The sequence below is a fragment of the Equus przewalskii genome, chromosome 26 (assembly GCF_037783145.1).
Source record: "Equus przewalskii isolate Varuska chromosome 26, EquPr2, whole genome shotgun sequence".
Lineage (NCBI taxonomy): Eukaryota > Metazoa > Chordata > Mammalia > Perissodactyla > Equidae > Equus > Equus przewalskii.
Window position 1 is genome coordinate 15238085 of NC_091856.1, and position 25755 is coordinate 15263839.

General features: G+C 42.6%; 1 protein-coding gene across 30 annotated transcripts in view; it reads left to right on the forward strand.

Annotated features, from left to right (window-relative positions):
- The window catches only part of PALM2AKAP2 (PALM2 and AKAP2 fusion), a 467702-nt gene that overhangs the window by 366994 nt on the left and 74953 nt on the right, over window positions 1–25755 (forward strand). The window contains exon 1 of one of the 30 annotated variants that reach the window (XM_008513675.2): window positions 12914–13335. The exons of 28 other annotated variants lie outside the window; for them this stretch is intronic. In XM_008513675.2, the coding sequence (XP_008511897.2) occupies window positions 13300–13335 (36 nt within the window). In that variant the 5' untranslated portion in view covers window positions 12914–13299. Of the gene's footprint in view, window positions 1–12913; window positions 13336–25755 lie in introns of those variants that run through there. One more of the 30 variants, XM_070594976.1, reaches the window with a different exon arrangement.

The window sequence follows — 25755 nt, forward strand, 5'->3', positions numbered from 1 at the left end:
TATCAGAGGTCTCCAAAATCTGCCTGCTGCTAAGCTTGGATTTTCCTAGAATCATGCAGATGATAGAATTTGCCTATGGCGTTATTTGTGGACAAGGAAGAAAAACTGAAGGTGGACCTGAGGGAAATTACTTGTCCTGTGTCCTCCAGTGTCAGACAATGGCACTATGGGTTTGAAGGAAGGGATGAGGATGGAGGTGGAGAAGACATTGATTTGAGAGAGATGCGGAATTAGGATGCATCGTTGGGTGCAGGAGTAGCGTTTTGTTTGGGGGAGCAGTGTTTATATAGGAGGAACACTCTAGAAGTACATGAACCGCCAGGAGGCATAACCTTTCCATGGGATTCTTATCCTTCAAATGCAGCCAACCTGCCCAGATCAACCCACCTTGGGGAGCAGCTGGCTTGTAGACTACTCCGATTAATTGTTTCTTCTCCTTGTACCCTGCTCTCACCTCTTGGGCTACTCAATTCATTTCCCTTGTCTCCTGATTTCTCTCCCAAGTCCACCTTGATCTGACACCCCATAAGACCCTTCTTTTGGCTCATCAAGCTGGCTTTCCCCTCTCCTTCCTTGCTTAACTTGGCATGTCACCTCCATTTTGGTTCTCTAAAGAGAACGTGTTATTAGATAATGGAAATCTGAGGCAATAAGAAAGAAGAGCAATAGATCACTGTTTACTTTTAGAACCTTCACTCCTGCCTAGAAATTCACACAGCCACAAACCTAAACTGTTCCGTATCACTTTAGGAAAGGTTTCTACCATTTGTGTTTGCCAGGTACGAGAAAGGCAAATTACAGTTGCTTCTGCATTACTCTTGTAATAACCTCATCAGAAATTCTAAAGCACAGAATGAGCCTTTATTACAAAGCCCTGAAGCCGCTATCTGCAAGTCCGTCTTAATGACAGATTCTCTGTTCTGAGCAAGAGTGCGTCATCGCTGGTCTTGTGTTTTCAGATCAGCACAAAGCTTTTAGGGGAAAAATGCTTAAGTAGAAAGACTACACGTTGTTCTCCCGTGGGAGTTCCTGGCAGCCCTTTCATCTGGGACACTTGAAGTGGGTCTCATGAACTGAGCTGAGAATTGCCGTGGCTGACACAGCTTTTATGGGATGTTCTACATGGATCCACTTTGTATGTCATCCACATACAAAGACTTTTCTTAAAAGAACAAACAAGAAAGTTCAGATGAGTCAAGAATGTATTTGAGATGCCAGCTCCAAGGATGTAACTAGAGGGCAAATAATATTAATTTTTCCATTTCCCCAGGGATTACAGGTTGTACACCCAAATGTCATCACTTTTGTAACTTGTGCAAATAAAAGTAGATTTACTTTTCTATTATTATTCAATTTCTTTTTTTTTGGTGAGGAAGATTGGCCCTGAGCTAACAGCTATTGCCAATCTTCTTCTTTTTGCTTGAGGAAGATTGTCGTTGAGCTAACATCTGTGCCAATCTTCCTCTATTTTGTATGTGGAACACCACCACAGCATGGCTTGATGAGTGGTGTGTAGGTCCACGCCTGGGACCTGAACCAACAAACTCCGGGCCACCGAAGCAAAGTGCATGAACTTAATCACTATGCCACTGGGCCAGCCTGCTAGATTTACTTTTGACAAACTGCAGTGTCTATATTTGGGAAATTCCCCCCAAAAGTCTTTTCTCTCTGTGCAGATTCTGAAAAATGTTTTAGGGGTACTATATTTCTTAAATGTCTCTAGCAAATATGTTATGAAGATGTGTTAGTTTTTTTCTGGAGGCTGAACTGATTGCTACTTATTATACAATTTTTAACTATTATATCGTCCCATCAGGATATTTATATAGCTCCATGATCTCTCCACACAATACATATTAATTGCAAAGGGAACATAGTAACTTTACAGTGGAGGAGCCTGGCAGACACTATCCTAATCAAAAATTCAAAGTTAACACCAACAGTAATTGGACAAATTGACATTAAGCGCCATTTGATGGGATGAGCAAGAGAAAAAACACAGTATCACTTCTGTGATATTCCTACAAAAACGCATAACTTGGATCTAACCATGAGAAAAATCTCAGATAATGCCAAATTGAAGAGCATTCAACAAAATAACTGGTCTGTAACCTTTAAAAGTGTCAAGGCCACGAAAGACCAAGAAAGTGCCCCAAATTGAAGGAGACTAAAGAGACATGAGAACTAAATGCCACATGGGACCCTGGATTGCACCATTTTGTTGGTAAGAACGTCATTGAGACAAATGTTGAAATTTGAATGGGGTCTGAACTTGAGATGGTAGGATGTGTCCAAATTAATTGCATAATTTTGAGGCTGTACTGTGGTTAGGTAGGAAAATGTCCTTATTTTTAGGAAATATACACTGAAGTATTAGGAATAATGGGGCATTATGTCAGCAACTAACTCGAATGGTTTAGAAAAAAGTTATACACGCTATGTAGTATTCTAATTTTTAGGACTGGAAATAGGTAAAAGACATTATTATAAGAGATGAGTTAGAAGAATATGCTGTTTGCTATGGGCACAATTATTTGTGCCATCAGTTTAAAAATCTTGAGAAAATTCTACCCAAGCTTGGAATGCCAGCTTTTTTGTGCACTGATCCTGTAGTCTGTCCTTGCTCTTCTGAGGTTTGCGTGGAAAGTAATTTCAAATATGTTGTGAAATTTACCAGTGTGATATTGCTGCTGTAAACAGGATCTAATCTGTCCAGAGTTTAGACTCGGTCTTATCTTCAAATTCCTCTGACATGAAGTATTAAGCTAGGGCATGAAAGTTTTTGCAGACCGAATCAGATGTTTATGTGATTCATAAACATGTATAATTTTCCTATAATATTTCATTTTTTTCTGATTATGAAAGTGCTACATATTTACTGTAAAAATTGTAGATACACAAAAAAGTATAAAAAGAATAAAAAGAAGATAAAGTTCAAATACAGTCTCACTCAGAAACAACACGTCACTGGTAACATTTAGGTTTCTTTCTTTCTAACATATATTTTTTAAACTGCCCTATTCTTGAGACATCATGTTGAATGTATAGTTTTGTATCCTAATGTTTTTACTCATTATAGCATAAGTATTTTCCCATGTAACAAAATTGCAGACACTTTTTAGCTTTTTATTTTAACATAATTTTAAACTTACAAAGGTGTTGCAAGAATAGTACAAAGAATTTTTGTGTTCCCTTTACCGTTTGTTAACGTTTCCCATAGTTGCTTTCTCTTTCTCTTCATACTCATACGTATATGAATTTATATATATAATGTCTGTATATTATACACATTATATATTATATATAATTTTAATAGGATTTTTTCTGAACCATTTAAAAATAAGTTGCAGACATCATGTCCTTTTATATTATATTTATATTTATATTATTTATATTATATGTTATATTATATATATATTTATATTATATTTATATTTTATATTATATAGTCATGATAAAGTTTTAATTCAGGAAATTTGACATTGATACAGTACTAACATCTAATATAAACTCCATTTTCAAATGTTGCCAATTTTCTCCCAAATGCCCTTTATAGCAATTTTGCTTTTACCCCCAAACCAGGATCCAATCCAGGATCGTTTAGATGTCACATCTCCTGAGCTTCCTTTAACCTGGAAAAGCTCCTCAGCCCTTTTCTTGACAGGGACGTTTGCGGAGAGTCTGGACAATGTCCTCCGTGTGGATTATTCTGTTATCTACACATGGTCATTAATAGCTACAAAATATTCCACTGAAGTTTACTTAGATATGGTTTATGCAGGGTAGTTTACTGGCTTCCAGATGTTTGCCTTTATAAATAATATTGCAATGACCATCCCTATACTTACATTTTGGTAAGCATCCCTGATTATTTCCATCCAATAGAATCCTGGAAATGAAAACACTGGGTAAATTGGCCTGGGTATGAAGACCCCTGAGACGAATTTCCAGATTGCTTTTCAGAAGGGTGAAACGGACAGTAATGAAATCTCACAAGTTACCAAATTAAAATTGCCATTTTTGAAACCCGGGAATATAAAATAAAGACCTATGGAATATCTGCTGTGTTGTTACTATTTTTAAGTTTTTTCTAATATTTTCGTTAGATGTGCTTTGTTAAGCAAAAATGCAGGGGCCTGACTTATGCATACACGATGGTTAGAAGCATAGAGAAGCTAACACAGCGGGGGCTGCCTCTGAGATGCATAGGCAAGCCAATGTTTATGGGTTATGTGTTAATTTGAACTTGATCCTAGCACCCTTTCCAGGTGACATGACTGTATCATTGCCTGGGGCTCCCTTTTGCTGCCTGAATTGAGAAAGCTTTAACGTTTATCTTATGGGCAATTCTTAATCTCTAGCTCATGAGTGAGGCTGTCACGCAGACCGTAGGTACGTAGCACCCCAGAGCCAGGCCCAGGCACAGCACGTGTCTCAGAAAGGATTCCAGTGGTCGTTTCTTCAAGGAAGTGGATAGATCTGGTAGATCTCACTCAGTGGGTTGGAGTTTTGGGAATCTGTGCTCCTAGTTAATTGCATAAGCTCTGGAGTCTGACACTCTTGAGTTTGAGTCTCAGCTTCACTACTTACTTGCTGTGTGACAAGGGGCAAATCCCTTAACCTCTCTGAGCCTTGGTTCCTTTATCTGTAAAAGGGAGATTGTAATGGTCCCTATCGAATAGGGTAGTTATGAGGACTAGATGAGATAACACATAGAAAGCACTTAGCACGGTACTCAGCACCTTCTAAGCACATATTTTATGTTTGTTTTCATAATTACTGTAACGGTCCATTCACTTTGACGCTGTGCTTTACAGTGGCCACGATCACTTTCACATCTCGTGAGGTAGGCAAGCCAGGGGTTAGTTCTTCTATTTGACAGACAGGAAACTCTAGAGTCAGAGAGGTTCTCTGAACCACCGAGGCTTTGTGGCCAGCACACGGGGAGGCCGGGCATTCGTCTCAGTTCTCTGACTCACAGGGCAGGCCTCTTTTCCTGAGGTCCACTGCCTGTTTCATAACTCTGTGCGTGGAAGTCCAAAGCCAATGTTGAGTAAACTCCAGGGTCGGCCTACAGATATGTCTTGAAATAGACCAGGCATCACAAACATTTTCTGTAAAGAGCAGACCGTAAATATTTTAGGATTTGTGGGCCATATGGTCTCTTGCAATTACTCCACTCTGCTGGTGGACCTTGAAAGCAGCCTTAGACGCTAAATAAATGAATGGGCGTGGCTGTACCAGGAAAACCTTATTTACAAGAACTGGTAGCGACCAGATTTGGCTCCTGTGTGGGCTGTCTTTATCAAGCCCGGATTTAGACAATTAGTGCATTTCTGGTGGGGGGCATGTACATTTCAATATTGGCCACCCAAGGACCTTCTTCTGAATTCTTAGACATGGTAAAGAACACTCCAGAAGCTTAAGCCTGGCGCGTATTAAGTACTTGGTCACTGCTTGCTAAACACATAAGAGCTTCTTCTATCAGTCTGTCTTTTCCTGTGATGAAGTTTTCTAAAGTTTTGTATTCCTATATTATAAAAAAAATGATTTTGGCTTGTTTAGCAGCTCTGAAATTTTAGTTTAGTTTTGTTTCTGTTTCACGTCTTTCTGAAATGACATTAAAAGCAGATTGGCAAAAGAGCTTTTCTCCCCAGATGTAGATTAAAAAAATATTTTCAGATACTCTTAGTGTTCATTATATATCAAAATTTGTTATTTTATTTTTATTCTCTTGCACTGAGGGTAATTTTCAGTAAAAACTCTCTTTGGGGATTTAGACAGCTTTTGTTTTAATTAGAAAGACTTCTCACTTGTGCATTTGTACTACTGTTGACTCAAAAACTTAAAAAAATAATGGCCGAGGACACATTTGTTCTTTCAAAAGTAAACAACCCTTTGGAATCTAGAGAAGAGCCAGCCTGTGGATACACATGGGGCATTTGCTCCTGGAATATTCCTTATGGTGTGGAAAATGGCAGTGGTGGCCTCTTGACCTTCAGACAGAAATCCATTTAGCTGTACTTTGTCCATGAGCATGTCCAATAATAGCAACCCCATATGACTACTAATTTTAGGAAACTTAAGTAGTTAATTTGAAATACTGCCCTGGGCAGCTTGATCTTGGCTGAATAAAGATGTCTTTTTCTAAAATCAGTATTTTATTGCCCTCCATGATTATTCTATATAAGCCTGCCAAGAAACGTTATTTCCCATTTGTAGAATTTGATGAAGTGCCTCCGAATCTCCTGGCTATGGCCAACATTTCATCCGACAGGAAGCAAATAGCCTTTCTGATGTACAGCGAGGAGTGAGGACATGTGGCTTATTTTCATCTTCAAGCTGAGATGTTAGGTTAATCTTCAATCCCTCCGGGTTTTTACACAAGGATTAGTATGGAAGGGACTTGGGGAAAAAAACTCATTGTGATTCAGCCAACGCATGAAGCAGCACTGTCATCTCTTGAGGACGTACAGCCTTGCGCTGCGTCTGTCTCTCTGTACTTGTTGCTTCCCAGGAGAGAGTACAGACTTTGATTGGAAGGTTGAGGTTCCCTATCTCAAAAAGTACCTTTGTTCTGTCTCTCTGCAGCATTCAGTTTCATGAACATACATACATTTGGCAGCTGCCACCTGTAAGGCACCGTGCTAGGCAGCCCTGGGGATATAAACGAGTAGCACGTCACCACATTATCCTGGTGCATCCCAAAAGGGGGACCAGTGGTTTCCAGTGGAAATTGGCAGACAAGGTCTTCAGTGTCTTCAGTTTTCCAGATAGAAAGAAAACTTTGGGGAGGAAAAAACCATATAGTCCATTGATTTTCATCTCTGTGCCTTATGCCATTAGGAGAAGATTCAGTAGAAGTTGCCGATAAGATTGATAATTGTAGAATATCAAAACTATAGAGGTGTGATGTCAGATAGGATAAGAGAGGGGAAGCACAATGTAGAATGTTGTGTGGCACACGATCTCATGGTTGCGATCAGACACGGGAAGCTTGTGCTTATGGTGCTGACATCCCTAGTGATTTTTCTGATCCCCTCATCTATAAAAGCTGTGCCTACTAGTAATTTAGAAAGAATTGGATAAGCTGAATATTTAGTGTTTTGAGCTTCTCAGGAAAGCAATAAACGAAAGTTCAAGAATCTGTGGTTCGTGTTATAGTCTTTTGTACTTTTCCTGAGAGTGAATGAAAGATGCATATTTAAAATGAATGCAGGAAGTAGAAAGAGGTACCTGGTAACACGCCGTTCTTGCTTTGGGAGTGTCACAGAAAGAATATGCACTTTTTAATGAATAAGAGAAGGTCATCCTTCTGACACGTAATTTTCCAAAGCTTGCTAGAAAATGTGTATTTTGAAATATCAGTGAAATTAGCTCAAGTTGGAGGTTTTCCTCTTGCTGAAAAGTGATGAGTCCAAAGACATTTATCTTAGGGAAGAAAATATTCACAACTTGCACCAGAGCATTTCATTGAGAATTACTGTTGTTTGCGTTTTGAAATTTACATTGTTAAAGAGACATTTGGGGCAGGCAAGGGTGGGAATAGAACTGTGGCCTGCGTGTTGCCTGTAATCATGTACTCCTTTTCTTAGGAACCTGTTTTTCTTAGTGGATTGTGTTCTTAGAATAGACGCAGCACGTTTCCCCTCTGGCTTGGCAGGGCACTGCGTTGTGTTTACTGCCCGGGCGAATGTCCTGTGGACATGAAGCTTTTCACAGACAACCCCAGGACTGAAAGAGCTTTCAAGGTCAGCTAGTCTAGCCACAGTATCCCCTTCCCAAGGGGTCTTTCTGCCGACAACGAGGGCCTCATTTTCCAGTGGCAGCCCCATCTATGTTTGGGCAGTGCCCAAGTGACAGAAAATTCTTCCGTTTACTGAAGTGGAGTCTCACATTGGCTTCTCTCCATGAGCTTCCTCCTTGTTGAGGGTCTCGCAGAATCTATACGGTCCCTCTTTCCCATGACAGCCCTGCACATAGTAGAGATTTGAAGGAATGTTTTCGTGCTCACTCCATATCCCTCAGCCCACCCACCCATCTTCACTGGGCCCCCCTTCCTCCACCTGTGTTTCATTTGATATTTACAGCCCTTCATCTCTAACCTCAACCTGCTTAATACGTGGAATCAAGAAAGGAACCTGTGTTCTAGTCCAGAATGCCACTTCTCTGGCTCTTCGTTTTCAACTTTTGTTGATATAGCCCAAAGTAGAGTCTTAAACATGGAAGGGTCAGGCTCTAAAGAGGTGAAAACCAGCATAGTGAAAGTCCGCCTTGAAATCACTTGTAAAGTGCGGTACATGGAAACAACATATGGTTTTGGGTCTGTAACCCTTCACAATAATTCATGCTTTTTTTTTCTTCCCCAAAGCCCCAGTACATAGTTGTGTATCCTAGTTGTAGGTTATTCTGATTCTTCTATGTGGGACGCCACCACAGCATGGCTTGATGAGCAGTGTGGAGGTCCATGCCCAGGATCTGAACTGGTGGACCCTGGGCCACCAAAGTGGAGCGTGTGAACTTAACCACTAGGCACGGGGCCGGCCCCCCCAATAATTCTTATATACCCTAAAGTTTAGAGCTACTAATCTGGCCTAAAGAATAGAATGAAAGGAAAAAAAAATCTTATCTGCAAAAGACTTCTGCATGAAGATAGTAGATTGAACACAGCCATCTACTTTTGTCCCCTACCAAATAAAACCACATTAAAGTGATGGAAAGGGAGGTTTGTTTTTGTTTTATTGTGGTAAAATATATATAACATAAAATTTCCCATTTTAGCAATTTTAAAGTGTACCATTTAGTAGTTTAAAGTACACTCACCTTGTTGTGCAACCATCACCACTGCCCATCTCCAGAACTTTTCCATCTTCTCAAACTGAAACCCTGTGCCCATTAGACCCAACTCTGCATCCATCTCTAAAGCCCCTGACAATGACTGTTCTACTTTCTGTCTGTAGGGGCTTGACTACTCCAGGTACCTCATGTAAGTAGAATCTGATGGTATTTATCCTTCTGTGGCTGGCTTATTTCACGTACGGGAGTTTTTTTTAAAGGCATAAATCCACAAACACAAGGATAACAGGAGAGGAGACAGTAGGAACGGCACGAAGCTGAAGGGGATGTTTGGCTAAAATCAGGAGGGCTGGTCTGTTTTAAGAATGTCAAAACATTTCTGAGCCTTTTATATGAATTGGTTGGCTCCCGGCCTTCCCCACTGACAGCTTAGAATTCTGTTTTTTCAGGCCTGCAAAGTTTTTTTTTTTTTCTCTCACTGCTTCTGTGTCTGCTTTCTATCTTCCAAAGTTTTATTTAAAAATTTCATTGGTGGCAAAGAGAAGATCATATAAGCTTCCAGGGGAAGAAAAATAGATCAGGGGCAAAGCCCAGGAACTTCTCGGCAGCTAGAAGGTAATGGGGCAATGCCTTCAGTAGTCTGGAGGAAGATGATTTTAAAGCTAGAACTTTATAGCTAAACTCTTGTAGTTAATTCAGACTTTATAGCCAAACTCTTCATCAAGTGTGAGCATAGAATAATGACATTTTCAGACATTCAGGTCTTCAGGAAGCAGCTGGAGGAGGTGCTCTACTAAAATAAGGGAATAAACCAGGAAAGAAAACCACAATTGATACAGGAAGTAGGAGATCCAGCGTGAAAGTGGCAAAGGAAATTTCTAGGTGTCGACGGTGGGAAATCCCAGCACCACAGCTGTGCTCCCAGCGTGTGTCAGAGGCTCAGGAAGTGATTCCTTTCCCAAGGTGGAATTGATAGAATATTTGATGGCTCTCAGTGTCGTGAGATTTAGAGACATGATTAAAATTTGGGGCTTGAATTAGTGAGAAGTATATAAAATACTAAGTAAAGGAGGGAAAGGATTGTTGTCAACTTTGGAGAAAACAGTAAGATGTTCAGGAAAGGAAGAGCCACCCTAGTTTACCACATGGTGCTGCTGAAAGTGGTGTTATGTAATCATAAGAATACTGATCTTAAAAAGTTTCAGTATAATTATATTGGGAGGATGGGGTGTGGGGAACGTTCATTTGTGTGATGAGGACATAGATAGGAAAAATCATGAAATCCTCATTTTCCATATTGAGAAGTCAATAAATAGTGCCAACAACTGAAAAAGCACAAAGAAGCAATATAAGGATCAAGTGCTTACTTCTTGGGAGGAAGGATTGGAGGGAAATGGGGTGAGGGGATGGTGTGAAGGGATTGATGTATTCTAGAAAATCTATAGAACTATTAGGCACTTTAAATTTTGTGCCTATATAACTTTAATAAAAATAGTTATTAAAAAACAGAGTGTGAGGAAAGGAAAAAAGAAAAAAGATACCGGAGGAAATGCTCCAGCAAAATGAGGGAGTAAATAAAAAAACCCAGAAGGCATGCAGAAAATCAGGGATCCTGGCTCAGGAGAGTGGAAAGTGAAGTCTGGTGATCAGTGAGGCAAGACCAGAGCAGGAAGCCAAGGGGCTGTGGGACACAGTGGAACTGGCAGGTCTTCTGATGAACTCAACTGTTTAGAAACTGCTATTGGGTGATTTTACAGACCTTTTGGAGTTGTGCAAAGAGTTATTAGTATGTGCATAGAAAACTAAGAATTGGGGAAAAATGAGATAATTATAACGCCAGAGGTAAAACGTAAAATTAGACAAGAAAATGTAATTATAATGTACTTTTCAGGTCAGCAGTGTACAAAATTTCCATGATCCTAATGATGTAAACATTGAAGAATAATTAGGCAGAAGTTGTGAAGTATATAAAAATACTGGGAGAACAGGCAGAAGAGAAGTCAATAGATATAATAGCTATAATTGATTTTTTTAAAAAAGCAACATAACCTAAACATCTTATTTAGAGAATAGTGGCAAATACCCTGAGAAATAACTAGAAAAAAGGTGAAAGTGGTGTAAGACTGAGGAGCGGGACGAAAGGCGACAACTGTTTTGACAGTTTAATGCTTAAACCACCATTTGATTTTTAAAAACTGTGTGCATGCTGTGCATATTTTTATCTAATGAAGAAAAACATAAACTAAAATGTAAAAACAGCAAAATCATCTAATGGCAGATGTGTGGGTAGTATAAAGAGTTTTTAATCTTGCTAAGAGATGTGTTTATTACTGTGATTATTGAAGGAGATCATGTTTGTGAGAGCACCCAGCACACAGTAGGCGCTAAATAAATGTTTGCTGGATTTGAATCTAAAGCAGGCCTTCTTTTGTTGTTGTTGTTGTTTGTTTTTTTGTTTTTGAGGAAGATTAGCCCTGGGTTAACATCTGCTGCCAATCCTCCTCTTTTTGCTGAGGAAGACTGGCCCTGAGCAAACATCCATGCCCATCTTCCTCTACTTTATATGTGGGATGCCTCCCACAGTGTGGCTTGATAAGATATGCACAGGTCTGCACCCGGGATCCAAAGTGGCGAACCCCGGGCCGCCGAAGCAGAAAGTGCGAACCTAACCGCTGTGCCACCGGGCTGGCCCCTAAAGCAAGCATCGTTGACCAGACCCACTTAGAGACAGTTCTTGAAAAGCTGCAGAGAATGCCTTGGCTACCATTTCCTGAACTTCAAAGATGGCATTTCTTGCTGTGGCTGATTGTTCCTGTTGTTCCATGGCCCTTGGGCTCCTGACCCCACAGGTGTGTGTGCTTGTGTGGGTGTGTGCACACGCATTAGGTCATAAAGTCAGTCCAGTGCTGTGACTGCATCAGCCTGTCTTTGGCAGCCATAGCACTTTTGGCCGAGTTGACACCACCGGGCAGTATTTTCCATCCCTGTCCTATATAGCGTGTTTGTCTCAAGTGTTACGCCCTTTTATGGTTTCTTCACCACCAATGTATCTCTAGGATCATGAAGATCATTAAAAAACAGATAAGCCATTTCATCCTTCTTCTTAAAGCCTCTCGTCCTTTGCCCTAAGAATAAAACCACAAATTACTGGCATTCAAGGCCTATACAATCTATGATTTCACCATCCATGCATTTCTTTAGCCTTATTTCTTGCCACTCCAGACCTCACTCTTTATGCTCCAGTAAAGCCAAAGTACTTGCAGTTCTCTGTGAACAGCATGCCATTTCATGCCTGTCTCTGTTCTTGTCATTCTTCCTGCCTAGAATAGCCATTCCCCAGCTCTTTGTCACTCCTAACCCCCAACCACTATTGCCATGACAATCCTAACTCTATCCCCCATCAACATTCAGCTTCGTCAGCCCTTCCTCCGGGAAGCCTTCCCTGACTACCCCAGGCTGAGTGAGGCGTCTGCTTTTGTGCTCTCATAGCACCGGTACAAGCCCACCTCACAGAGTCTCAGAGCTAATGCATCATCTTAGTACCATTGATGTGTCTGTTTCTTTCAGGAGGAGGTGAGCACCCAAAGGGTGGGGCATCCTGTCTGTCTCCATCACTGCCCTTTGCCCCACACCTGACACAGCTCATTCCCGCTAGAGCTAGGACTAATCTTGTGGATTTAGTCTCTTAAACACAGGACAAGCTTTAAAACAAAATCCTTCTTAATAAAGTTCTTAGTAAAAGTAGGATTTTGACTTTTGTGTGTCTGAGGAGGCTGGAATTATATTCTTATTCCGTGAACAGGGGCATTGGTGTCTTGACTTCATTTCGTATCGCTTTTCATGAAATGCTCTTCCCTTTTTTGCCTGCCTCTCTGCTAAACAGGTTTTCTTCCTTTCTTTGTGAAGGTGCCTTTGTTTGAACCAGTAGTTACTTGTCTTTACTGTAAACACAGTGTCCATTGACTCTCCTTATTGTGCCCAGCCAGCGGCTTTTCAGGAGGAAGAAGTCTTGAAGGTCACTCTCTGGGGTTTGGATTATAAAATAAACCATCGTGACTTTAAAAAAAAAAAACAAAACTCAAGTGCCCACGGCTTCCTCGGGGCTTGTTATCCCATTACATTTGAATTGCACTAACAGCTAGCATTTGTTGAATCATAATTGATCTGATAAAATGTAATCTGATAATTAGTAGCTGTGTAAAAATAAATACACTCGACTCGTGTTTCATTTGCCCTTGAAGGCCCTAACGCGGTTCCAGACTGTAGCTTTGAACCGGAGAAGTCGGGCCGGGTCACGTTGCAGCCTGTGTGTTTCCTGGGGCAGCGTCCACAAGGTACGTGTGCGCACAGGAGGCCGGCCCCGTCCCGCTTCGCCTGAAACGCTGTGACCCGGCAGAGGGCTGTGTCCTTCCATCGGATGTCCGACCGAGGAAAGGGAAACCTGGGCGAAGTTTTAGGAGCAGCTGGTTCTCAAGCTCAGGTTGTAGCTGAGTAGAGCAGGTCATGATTGCGACCTGGATGCTGTTCTCTTTCCTCACGGTAGGTCTCATGGGTTCCTTACTTTTATTGTGGAGATCTGCTGGGTGCCCCTGAGGGAACTCACACCCTCCCTGCCTCCAGCCCATTAAGGCACATTTCCCATTGTTCTTGAGGGAAATTACTTTTATGGGCACAAGGCATTGGACTCACCCTGAAAGAAAATGTACATCGCTGACATTTCAGGCACCGGGAGTTCTAAATAGCTAATAGTGTGTTTCTGTGGCCAACTTTGCTTTAAGAAGGGTAAAGCAGAATAGCTCTCAGGCTGTAAAAATGCTATTCTGTTCTAAGTTCCGACTTCGTTGGAAATGATTTCCCTTTCCCTAGTAATTACTGCGATACCTTAGGACCTCCCGTTTCTAGAACACTTTTCTTCTAAGGGAGGCAAAGCTTAAGTAGAAATGTTCTCTGGGATATTTACCTGATGATTGAATGCTATAATTATTTCTAAACCAGTTAGTAATGATTTCAGATGCATTGCTGGGAAATTAGGTGTGCAATTCATAAGCTGTGGAATACATGAAAGGTAATCATATCATACTTTAAAATCTGGTCAAATTATTTGCCACTGACCTTGAACACATTGGCAAGGTAGATAGGCACGGGTGTAAAGCTAAAGTATTTCCTCCTTAGGCTTTGAAAACTATTATATGACCTTCCTTTCGGACCCACTTCTGGCCTGGCATTCTCTATTCCGCAGGGACAATTTTGTAGCCCAAGTCCAAGAGTGGTGGAGATATTGTGCAATCTTGTCTATATCACTACAGTGATAGTGAAGTCGAGACAGGAAGCCTGGGGCAGCACACTTGAACTTTTCAAGGTCACAGAGATCAGGTATTGCCCGTCGTCCATACAGGCTGTTAGAAAGCATCCTCTTAATTCGAGAGAGTCGTCTTCATTTTCAGAATTCCTCAAATTTGCATGTGCCAATTGGTAAGGTAACGTGTGTGATCTTTGTTGCTTTTCTGATCCAAGATGGTTTTATGTGGTTGATATTATATATATAAAGTGGATATTTTTTATCCTTAAGATTTGCTCATTTTTTAATTTACACACGGTAAACCCCACCCTTTCTCCCTGCAGTTGATGAGTTTGGACAAATTCATGCAGCTGAGGATCCGTTTGATTTAGCGCCACAGTCAACATACAGAGTGGTTCGATTATCCCACAAATAATTATTATGCCACAAACAAAAAAATTATCCCACAAACGAAAAAATGTTTTGTTTCGAATTTCTGTTGGCACGTTTGAGTATTACTTCTTTTTTAAATTTTTTTAATTTAATTTTCTTTTTTAAGGTATGCTTTTTGGTGAGGAAGATTGGCCCTGAGCTAACATCTATGGCCAATCTTCCTTTTTGTTTTTTCTCCCCAAAGCCCCAGTACCTAGTTGTATATCCTAGTTGGAAGTCCTTTTAGTTCCTCTATGTGGCATGCCACCTCAGCATAGCCTGATGAGCAGTGTATAGGTCTGCACCCAGGATCCAAATGGGTGAACTCTGGGCTGCTGAAGTGGAGAGCGCGAACTTAAGCGCTACGCCACTGGTCCGGCCCCTATTCTTACTTCCGAAGATGGAGCCAAACCATTTTGTAACTAACAACACAGCCGTGTCTGACACTTGCCGTGCATAGAGCTGAGGGAGACGTTAAAAGCAGGATCTGATTTACTGACTCTTTTTTCAAAGAGTTATAAATGAGAGAATTGCACTATCTGATTAGTTATTTCTTCATATTTTAATTAGTGGGTTAGAATGTCATAATGTAGTCTATAATATATAAAAAATAACTGAAGAAATTTGTAATAACTGTAATTAGTAAAAGTAATATACTAAAAATGAAAAAGGTTTTTTTTTGCAGTTTAGGTTTATATTTTTATGTAAATTTGGTTCTGTGTGGTTTTAAGGGAAGTGCAATGCGGCTAGAAGCAAGGACTGTATAACTCAAACTGGCTTACAAAGGGGAATTTAATGGCTCAAATCACTGAAAGATACAGGGATAGGCTTCAGGCATGGCAGGATCCAGGTGTTCAAATGACACATCATCTGTGTCCCTCTCTCCCCATTCAGCTGTGTTTTCCTGTGCATTGGTTCCATTCTCTGATGGGTGCTTTTCCTTCTGGTACCAGATGACTGATAGCAGCTCTGGGCTTTAATTCCCTTTTCTCAGTTCCTTACAGTTCCAACCAAAGCCTCAGACTGGAGTGTTATTTGCTCTGATTGGTTCTCCTGCCCCTTGTGGCCCCAGAGGGTTGGGGAAGGGGTGTGAGGCACAGTGTTCTGATTGGCCAGGCTTGAGTCACATGCTCAGCCTCGGAGCTGAAGGGATGCCAGCCCCCCTAGACCACAGGGCAGAAGGAATAGTTAAACTTTAAGGGAAATTGAGAGGTGGTACGTCAGACACATCCTTTCCCTCTACAGGGAAATTCAGGCCATGTAGTCAGTTGGGATTTTTTTTGTTTGTTTTTTTGGATTTCTTTTGTGGTGAGGAAGATTGTCCCTGAGCTGACATCTGTGCCAATCTTCCTCTATTTTGTATGACGGATGCCACCACAGCATGGCTTCATGAGCTATGCGTAGGTCTGTGCCCTGGATCTGAACCCGTGAACCCTGGGCTGCAGAAGTGGAGCACGAGAACTTAACCATCACTGGGCCAGCCCCTGTTTATTTATTTATTTGTTTATTAATCATCTTTATAAACATCAACTCTAGGCTAACCTTCCAAACAAATACACATTTTCAGGATTTATTGATTGGTTGATCTTTCTGCTGTCACTGGCTTGTAAGATGACATTCATTTACTGGATATGATGTAATATTTTTGGAGGAGAATAGTGGAAATTGAGTGACTGTGGGACTCTGCTAAGTTAGGTTGCTGGGACCTGAGGAAAACTGGTCCTGTGTCTATCAATAAGTTGGGAAGCTGGCATCAAAGGAAAAAGAGTCAGGACGAGAAAAAGATAGCAGACATTGACAATCAACTGAGAACTCAGCACTGGTTAGCACTCCTGAAAGAGGAGAAATATTGTCTTGGGTAGAAATGCCATTAGGAACATTCGATGAGGAATCATGAAGATTAGTTGGTTTCATCATGTGAGTGATTGTCTCCAGAGTAAAGTCCAGATTCTAAAACATGGCGTTGTGACCTGACCCCTGCCTTCCTCTCTGGCCTCCCCTCCCTCTGTTGCTGCCTTGTGCATTGCCTATTGACATCCTCAGCCTGTTTGTAGTTTGGAGCCCACTCCAGGCACTGTTATCCTCCCTGTTTTATTCACTAGTCATTCTCTCCTCTGCCTGGATTCCCTCTCTGGCTTACTCCTGCTCATCTTGAAGACTCAGTTCAGATGACAGGTTCTCTGAGAAGCACTCCCTAACTGTGCCTCTCTGGCTTAAGAATCTCTCTTCTGTGCTCTTGTGATATCTTGTGTGTGGGACTTTACTAGCAACCCTCAGCTGGGGGCTATGTTGTCCCCAAGGTGACATTTGGCAATGTTGGGAGACATCTTTCATTGTCGTGACAAGTGGGTGCTACTGGAATCTAGTTGGAAGAGGCCAGGGATACTGCTAAACATCCTATGATGCATGGGGCAGCCCCCAACAAAGGATGTCTGAGGCAAGATGTCAATAGTGCTGCAGGTGAGAATCCTGGTTACCATTGCACTTGCCATGTCGTTCAATGGTTCTGTTTTGAGTCTTATCTTCTCACCTAGTCTGAGGTCCATCAATGTAATCTGCATCTTTGTATCTCTAATACCAAAATGTCTGGTGCAGAGTAGGTCCTCAGGAAAGAGTAGTTAAAAGATGGTTGGATAAACGAGAAGATGAAATATTTCCTAGTTTAGTTACCAACGAATACAAAGAAAAGACGAGTCATTTCCAACAAGGCAACCAGAGGCCCTACTCATCTTGCGGTAGGTACCTTAGAATAATGTAATGCCTTTGTATTCTCACTGTTCTGCAAGAAGAGCTTTGGGGGGCCGGCCCCGTGGCCGAGGGGTTAAGTTTGTGTGCTCCGCTTTGGCGGACCAGGGTTTCGCTGGTTCGGATCCTGGGCGTGGACATGGCACCGCTCATCAGGCCACACTGAGGTGGCATCCCACATAGCACAACCAGAGGCACTCATAACCAGATTATACGACTATGTACTGGGGGGCTTTGGGGAGAAGAAGGAAAAAAGGAAAAAAAAAAGAAGGTTGACAACAGATGGTAGCTCAGGTGCCAAACTTTAAAAAAAAACAGCTTCGGGGTTTACTGTAGCAGATGGGGGAAGAAATTAAAAAAGTGTTAGCATAGTACTTCTTAAAAATTACAGTATTGTTATTAGAGTAATCTGTCTCTGATTATGAGTGGTTTTAGGAATGGGCAAGCTGTTCAGATTGAATTGATTTTTACAGATTTAGAATCTGAGGAAATCCACTAAACACCACATCCCTGTATGGTGGGCCCCTAGCATAGATTAGATGCTCAATAAATATTTGTTGAATAAATTTAATCCTTGTGCTTTAGTTGAGGTCTTTGGTATAAATTACCCCAAAGGGCCCTTCCAAATTTGTACATTTTCTATGAAATAATAGTGCCTTTTAAGACTCATCAAGAGCTGTGTCTATCGTCTTGTGCCGAATAGATGTGTATCTGGGTCAATTTAATGTTTCTGTTAATGACCTAGGTTATAATGCCAAAGTTAGCCACCAGAGCAAGAGAAGTAAAATCTGTATGAGACTTTTCTAGGGTTAATGGACATGCAGCTTCTGGAGAAATATAACCGGATGAATTTTTACTTCTGCAGATGGGGATCATTTTGTGAATTCTTAGAATGATAACTCTAATGTGGTTTGGATCCTGGGGCATCAGAGATGCCTGGTTGGCGGTATGTTGTTGACTGATATGAGCATTAATTTTACAACCGTTCTACTGCCTAAGTGGTCAGTTTGGCAGACGTCGGTAAAGTGGCTCCTCTGAGCTGAGGTGAGGTGCTGGAGACACAAAGATGGGTAAGACAGGGGCTCAGCCTCTGAGAGCCTTGCCGTCTAATTTTTTAAAAATATTGTGGTAAGAAATACATAACATAAAATTTTACCATTTTAACCATTTTTAAGGGCAAAATTCAGTACCATTAAATATACTCATGAGGTTATGCAACAGTTGCCACTATCTATTTCCAGAATTTTTTCATTATCCCAAACAGAATCATACAATATTTGTTCTTTCTTGTCTGGCCTCTTTCATGTAACATAATATTTTTAAAGTTCATCCATGTTGTTATCATGTCTCAGAATTTCATTCCTTTTTGTGGCTGAATAATATTTCTGTGTGTGTGTGTGTGTGTGTGTGTGTGTACCACATTTTGCTTATCCATTCATCCATCAGTGGGCACTTGGGTTTTTTCTATCTTTTGGTTATTGTGAATAGTGCTGCTATGAACGTTAATGTATGGGTATCTGTTTGGGTCCTTGCTTTTAATTCTTTAGACTATATACCTAGGGTACTGTCCAATGTTACATCTTACATGGTAAAGTAGGTGGCCGGGCCACATCCTTTAGCTGCTTCTGGCCAAGACTTCTGCTAATGTTTACCTTCACTTCTGACCATTATGCTTGCCCTACCATGTATGTGGGGATCTGAATTGGTGAAATTTGACAGGAAAGAAGAGAAATCAGAAAGTAACAATTCTGAGAGCAGAAATAATGAATCTTCTGTATTCCGGCTGCTGGATCCTTCTCATGCTGAGCATCTGTGTAAGGCAGCAGCTCCCTCTTTCCCTGGGACTTTTGCCTAGGAGCCAGGGGCTGCCAGCAAGCCTCAGAAAATCCTCCTGGAGGCCTCTCTGAAAACCATGTCAATGGGGGACACTGTCTAAGTGGGTCATCCTGAACGTGACGCAGGATGGAAACCTACTTTGTTATTAATTAAATACTGCAGACAAGAGGACACTGCAGTCTAGCTTTCCACAGTCTTGCTAGCCGTGAGTCCCGTGGGGGAGAATCCTGGGGGACGTCTGCTTTTAACTTGAGCTGCTTGTGTTTGGGTTGGTGGCATGCCTTAGACACAGAAAGGGGCCAGCTCTCCCATCAGCCACCCCAGGCTTCCGGCTGAGTTTCCTTTTAACCCTGGGATTTCATATGGACCCTGAGCTACAAAAGCAGATCACATATGGCCTGCTGTCAAGCGTGAGAATAGCCTTTTTGTTCTTGGGGAGCTCACAAAGCAAGTGGGAGAGGAGGAAGAAGACCTTTTTTTAGCATGAAAATGCATTATTGTAATTCTTCCCTTCCATTACCCCATCCCCATTTTGTGCTGTTTACTGGCATCCTGGATTTTGCTTTTTTATAGACTGGATCACAACATTTGGCCGCTGCCCAGGAAAACTGATGGTTGTGAAGAGTCTTAGAAGGAAGGAGAATTGAGCTCCTGGTGTGGGACCACCTTGGGCAGGCTGCTTCTTGTCCTCTCTTGGGGCTGGTGCTGGGCACGGTGTTGAACTAGCACGTTTCTACGTCTTCCCCTTCCCCCTGCCAGTGTAAATGTACAACAAACATTCAAACAAAAAAAACCCCCAAACCAGTGAGGCTGTGATGTCTGAAAGCATATACTCGAATCTGGTTTCCAGTTAGAGTGGAGAAGGCTGAGCCGTTACAGGCTACTCCTGTGTACAGAGGCTGATGTGTTTCTCCTTGGTTTATCCGGACTGATTCATTCTTACTGCTCCCCAAACAAAACTGCAGCGTTAATGCCAGTTTGAGGTCCAAGGGCCCTTGGTACCGGTTGTCGATGGCTGCTGTGATTTGGATCTGGTTTCAGTTGACAACCCACCATAGGCACCTGGCTCTTCCTTCTGGACACCCTCAATGGGGACTTCTAGGTGGTCCGTGTACAATGCATGGCAGGCAATGTTCTTTATCTACCTGTCAGTCATTGATAGAGATTCTGCTAAGTGTCAGGTGCTAGGGACCCAAAAATGAGTCCGATGCACCCCTCCATCAAGGGGTGCACAGTCTGGTGGTCTTCCTGCTACTTTATGGGAAAGAGACATTTTTTGACTCAGGATAGCAAATTTGTCATAAACATGGAAAGGAAAGCTGTTGACATTTTATTTTTATTCATAGCATGCATGATGTAATAAATAAGGAACTTCACTATGTCAGACTCTTTGAATAGAATGACAGAATTTTCAAACTGGTTAAGAATGCTGGCTCTGCAGCTGGACTGCCTGGGTCCAAATCTCTGTTGACTTTTCTGGAAAGTGGAGATAATCGTAGTACCAATTGCATAGATGTGTAGGGGGCATTACAAGCATTATTTCACAAAAATGTTAAGAATACAGCTTGACACTTAAAGCCGTGTTACCTTGAAACTTCTGATTCATTCATTCATCCAAAAATGAGTAGTGGTGATGGTTGCATGTCTGTGAAGATCCTAGAAACCGCTGCATTATATACTTTAATAGGGTGAATTTTATGGCATGTGAATTACCTCTCAATGAAGCTGTTATGAAAAGAAAATTGAGTGCCTCTTCCGTGTCAGGCGCTGCCTTTTTAAACTGAGCAGGTGAGTGACTTGCTCAAGGTGAGTGAGTGGCAGAGATGATTCGAGAGCTCAAGTCCTCTGGCGCCCAAGCCAAGCTCTTTGCAAACTCTTAGGTATAAACTGAGGATTGCTGTTCAGATTGGAAGCTGACGTCAGTTTCTGTCGAGGTGCAGATCCAGACCTTAAGTTAAGAAGGAATAATGGTGTGCCCTACGACTGCACCAGCTGTTCGTGGCTCCCCTCGCCTGCCACACACCTCTGTGTTTTACAAGACTTCACACCAATATGTTACATAAATACCTCTATCAATACACTATGATAAATATGCCAGCATTGTCCCCACTCCAGCTCTGGATAGCAAATGGATATTTTTCAGTTAAGTTTCAATTCCCCAGTTTTTGACATTTAAGAATTAGAGCTTCTGAAAAAAAGGAAGCAAAAAGAACAGAAGAAAAAAAAGAATTGTAGCTACCTATTGCAAGACTGGGAGAATGTTTAAAAATCACCCCCACTTAGCACTACTACGAAAAAATAATAAGTTCTCCCCATGGTGAAGAAAATCTTACTCATTCTTGAGATTTCCCAGCTAAATCTAAAGATCCAGAATGCGTAAGAAGAGAGGAGTGTTTTAGAAATAAGATGGTGGTGTTTCTTCCTGGGTCATAGAACCCATTTCGCTTTTTATTACTAGAGCTCTGCAGCCTTTAGTTCCTGTCAGCCGCCTGCTTTTTCTGCCATATGCTTTGTTCTGGGATTTCTTCCTTCTCCTGACATCTGGTATTCAGGATAAGAGGGAACGATTTCCCCTGAACCAGTGAAATTACTCTCAGGAAAAAATGGCTCAAGTTTCCAGGCATCTATGAATGTTTTTCTGAGTGTCCTGAGCAACTATCTTTAGGAAGGGAACATAGGCAGGCATAGACCTTCAGCCCATGTTTTTCCCCGAGATGGACTTGAGCACCTCTGCCTTCGGTGGCCCCGGCAGCACAGACTTTTCCTAGCACAGACTTTTCCTAGCAGATGGGCGGCATTACCTCACCCGACGTTTAATGAATAGGTTTGCCCCCAGGGGCTGGAACCGTAGCTGAGTCTATTATGAAATCTCATTTGCTTTGCATGAATCTGTTCAGGAGTCCCAAGAAAACATCTGAAAAATGGAAAATGATAAAATAGGGCTGTAACTTACAGCTACCCGTGTAAATCAGATTTGCCCTGAAACTGCTCTGACCTGGCAGGTAATAAGGTAGTAATTTTGCCCTTTTGTGATGGAGAGGGCATTCCTTTTGGGTCTGAGCAAACCCAGAGGTAAACACCTTTTGGCTTCCCCTCCTCCCTTCTCTCTTTTTTTCCAGGACTGTAGCATCAAGGGCATATAATTTAGCCCTGAAAGTAGAGAGCTGGAGGAACAGGATGGAGGGGGAGGGGATGGAAAGAAAAGAGCCTTTCAATTCACACGTGCAATGCACATTGTTTTTTTTTGAAATGGTTTCTTTCTTTTTTCTTTTAAAGATTGGCACCTGAGCTAACAGCTGTTACCAATTTTTTTTAAATTCTTCTTCTCCCCAAAGCCCCCCGGTACATAGTTGTAGATTCTAGTTATAAGTGCCTCTGGTTGTGCTATGTGGGACGCCGCCTCAGCATGGCCTGATGAGCGAGCGGTGCCATGTCCATCTGTGCTCAGGATCCGAACTGGCGAAACCTTGGGCCACTGAAGCAGAGCATGCCAACTTAAACACTCGGCCACGGGGCCAGTGCACACGTTTTTTTTTTTTTTAACTTAGCGCTTTATCGAGAAAGGTACTGAGAACTGGGTAATAGAGTCCCTTCATCAAACAACCTCAGGCCTGTTCCAAATCTGACTTCCTAAGGGTTAGACGTGTGACCTTAACCCAGGCTAAGGTTTGAAAGGGCAGGATAGGCAGCACTGGGCCCAGAGAGGTGGAGGTTGCATTGCTGCTGTTCTGGAAAGGAAGACAGTGGTGAAGAAGGCTGTGCAGCCACCCCGCCCATCTAGAAGGAAGCTGATAATTGCCTACTTGTTCCAGTGTTTGTCTCTGGACCTAGGCTCCTCTCAGTCACATGGAGGAAACGGAGGCATCTTCTCATAAGATTCTGCAGCATCATTTAATAAAACATGGGCTCAGGTTTTGGTTCAGATAATAGGGTGATTCCCCCAAAGACCTCTGCTTCCATGGGCTGGGGTGGGGGCCTGAGAAAGGGCGCTGGAAATGGGTGGCTTAATTTTCACTCCTCTACTATGTCGCAGATAGGAAGCTCCTTGGGCCAAAGACAGGCAGAAGACCGTGTCACCTGGCCTCTGGTATGTAGACACCCAAAATTGCTCCCTGGCCCCTTGAAGGCCACAAGGGCACTCTTGGAAAAACAGGATTGTTATTAGGATTTGTTGTGTCAAGGAGCCTTTTTAGACATCCTTCTGAATAACTACAAGGATGCCTGAGCTAACAACTGTAGCTAATTTTTTTTTCCTCTGCTTTTTCTCCCCAAATCCCCCAGAACATAGTTGTATATGTAGATATTTTTAGTTTTGGGTCCTTCTAGTTGTGGCATGTGGGACGCCCCCTCAGTGTGGCCTGACGAGCAGTGCTATGTCCGTGCCCAGGATCCGAACCGGTGAAACCCTGGGCCTCCAAAGCAGAGCGTGAACTTAATCACTCGGCCATGAGGCCAGCCCCATCCTGCAATTCTTATACGGGGCACATGACAATAACATGTGAGGCTGTCCCAGGCACTCCCCAGCCTGGAAAAGGAGTGGATTCTCCCAGCTAACTTTGAAGACTCTGGTCTGAGGATTTACCATGAGGCTGAAGGCCTCCGCTGAGTGAGCCAAGGCTGGCTTCTGGGGATGTGAGTGCCTGGAGAAGGTCACGATGCCTCCTGACATCCACATGATGTTCCATTAGAGCTTTTCCAGAAATCTAGAATTGGAGATGTGAATAGGGATTATGAAGAACATTTCACGGAGTTGAAGCTTTTGAGAGCTAAGCCTCCATCATGTAACTGAGGTCCATAATGTGACGATGGGGCTTTCTAGTGGATGTGTCCCCTCTTGAACTTTTTCTGTCAAATTAGGGGTCAGACCTTACTAAAACAGAGATCTTAAGGAACAAGGCATGCAGGGTGCCGGGTTGTCCTTGGGACTTTTGCTGGCATGTCCAGGGTCCTGTATGCTCCACTCCCTAAGAGCCCCAAGGGCCAAGACTGTCTGTCCAGAACTTGAGTCCCCTGCTCCTCTCATTGTATCCAGAACATTTGCTGGGAGCTAATCCTCTCTCAGCGTCACTTTCTGGGTCTGCTTGAAAGACAAATAGAGGGTAGGAGACTATGTCAGTGCCCCCCACGGGATGGGCCGGGACGAGGCGGACAGAGGCTGTCAAGCACTTTCACACGGGTGCTTCTGGACGCGGACTGGGGCTCCCTTTCTCCCCTGGAAATCCCGGGCAGCTGTTGCTGTCACTTCCCCGGCCTCCCCAGAGAGAGAACCAGCTGACTTCTGTGAGCCCACCCGAAACCCTCATAAAGTATGAGCTGCTCTCATACTTTAACATGAGAATAAAGGGCTTTGGGCCAAGGTTAATCTGGGAAATGCTCTGTATGAAATACTTTCCTTTTCATGCTTCCCCTCCTTTTGGATGGATCGTACAAGCCACTGACTAGGCAGCCTGGTGGGTCACTGGCCCACAGGGCGCTGTGGGCATCTTCTCCAGATGACTTCTATTGCTCCCACCCCTCCTGTCACCAGGACAGTCCCTGCGTGCCGGGTGCCCTCTGTGCATGTTACATACCTGATCTCCTTTGACACAGCGACACTTCAAGGACTGTATTCCCATCCCATTTTCAGTTAAGGACTCTGAGGCTCAGAAAGGTCTAGAGTTCTCAACACTTTCAGCTTCTACTGCTAATCTGAAAGCAGGAATATCCTATTTGTGGAATAGTGCCTAAAAGGATCAGCCTTACTTCCATACTCTAGCCGATATTTACTGAACTGTTAGAAAGATGCAGTGCGTTTGGAAAGAATACAGGGATTTTCTTTATTAGGTATTAGAGTATAAACTTGATCAAGCAGAGAATCAATTTGCCATCCAGTGTTACCGGCATCACGTATTTTTTGTTTGTGTTATCTCCAGGTCTGGATTTAGAAAGATTCTATTAAGAAAAAGAAGATCAGACATGCAAAAGGAAATAAGTTATTTCAGGCCTGCCTTCAAATTCGCTGTTTTTATGGGGCCACAGAATGGAAATGCCGAAGTCCTTGGATCACGGCCTTTGGGAGGCCCAGGGCAGCATGGACACTTCAGGATTCTATTTTCTGACCAGACTCCTGGCCTTGCTGGGGGTTAGTCAGACCATCAGGCCCCTATCAGGACAGAAACCAAGACTGGCTAAGCAAATGATATGTCATTCCCCATCCCTACCCTCCACACGGTCATCCTTTCAATGGCACTTAAAATTAAGACCCAAATCCTGCATGGTCTGGCCCCATTCACCTCTCTAGACATGTTTTCCTTCATGAGCCCCTTACTCCATTCCAGTGTAGGGGAGGAAATACACGGCTTTTTCCTCTACCCATGGTTGTATCCTTGTTTGAGGCCTTGCAAATTAGACTAACAAAGGCAGAGTAACAAAGAAAACAAACAGAAGTTTATTAATGTGGACACCACGTGGGCATACACACCAGAGAACTCAGTGGCGAGTGACTCAAAGGAGTGCTTAGAACTTGGACTTCTATAGCATCTCAGCAAAGAACGGTAATTTCGTAGAGAAATGACGAGACAAAGGAAAGGGATTTTGAGTTTTTAGGGTGCCCAATTGTGGGAAGGCTCATATATGGAGAAATTAAGGGCAGAGAAGGGCTGGTTTTAGCAAGGTTTGTTATGTAGGTT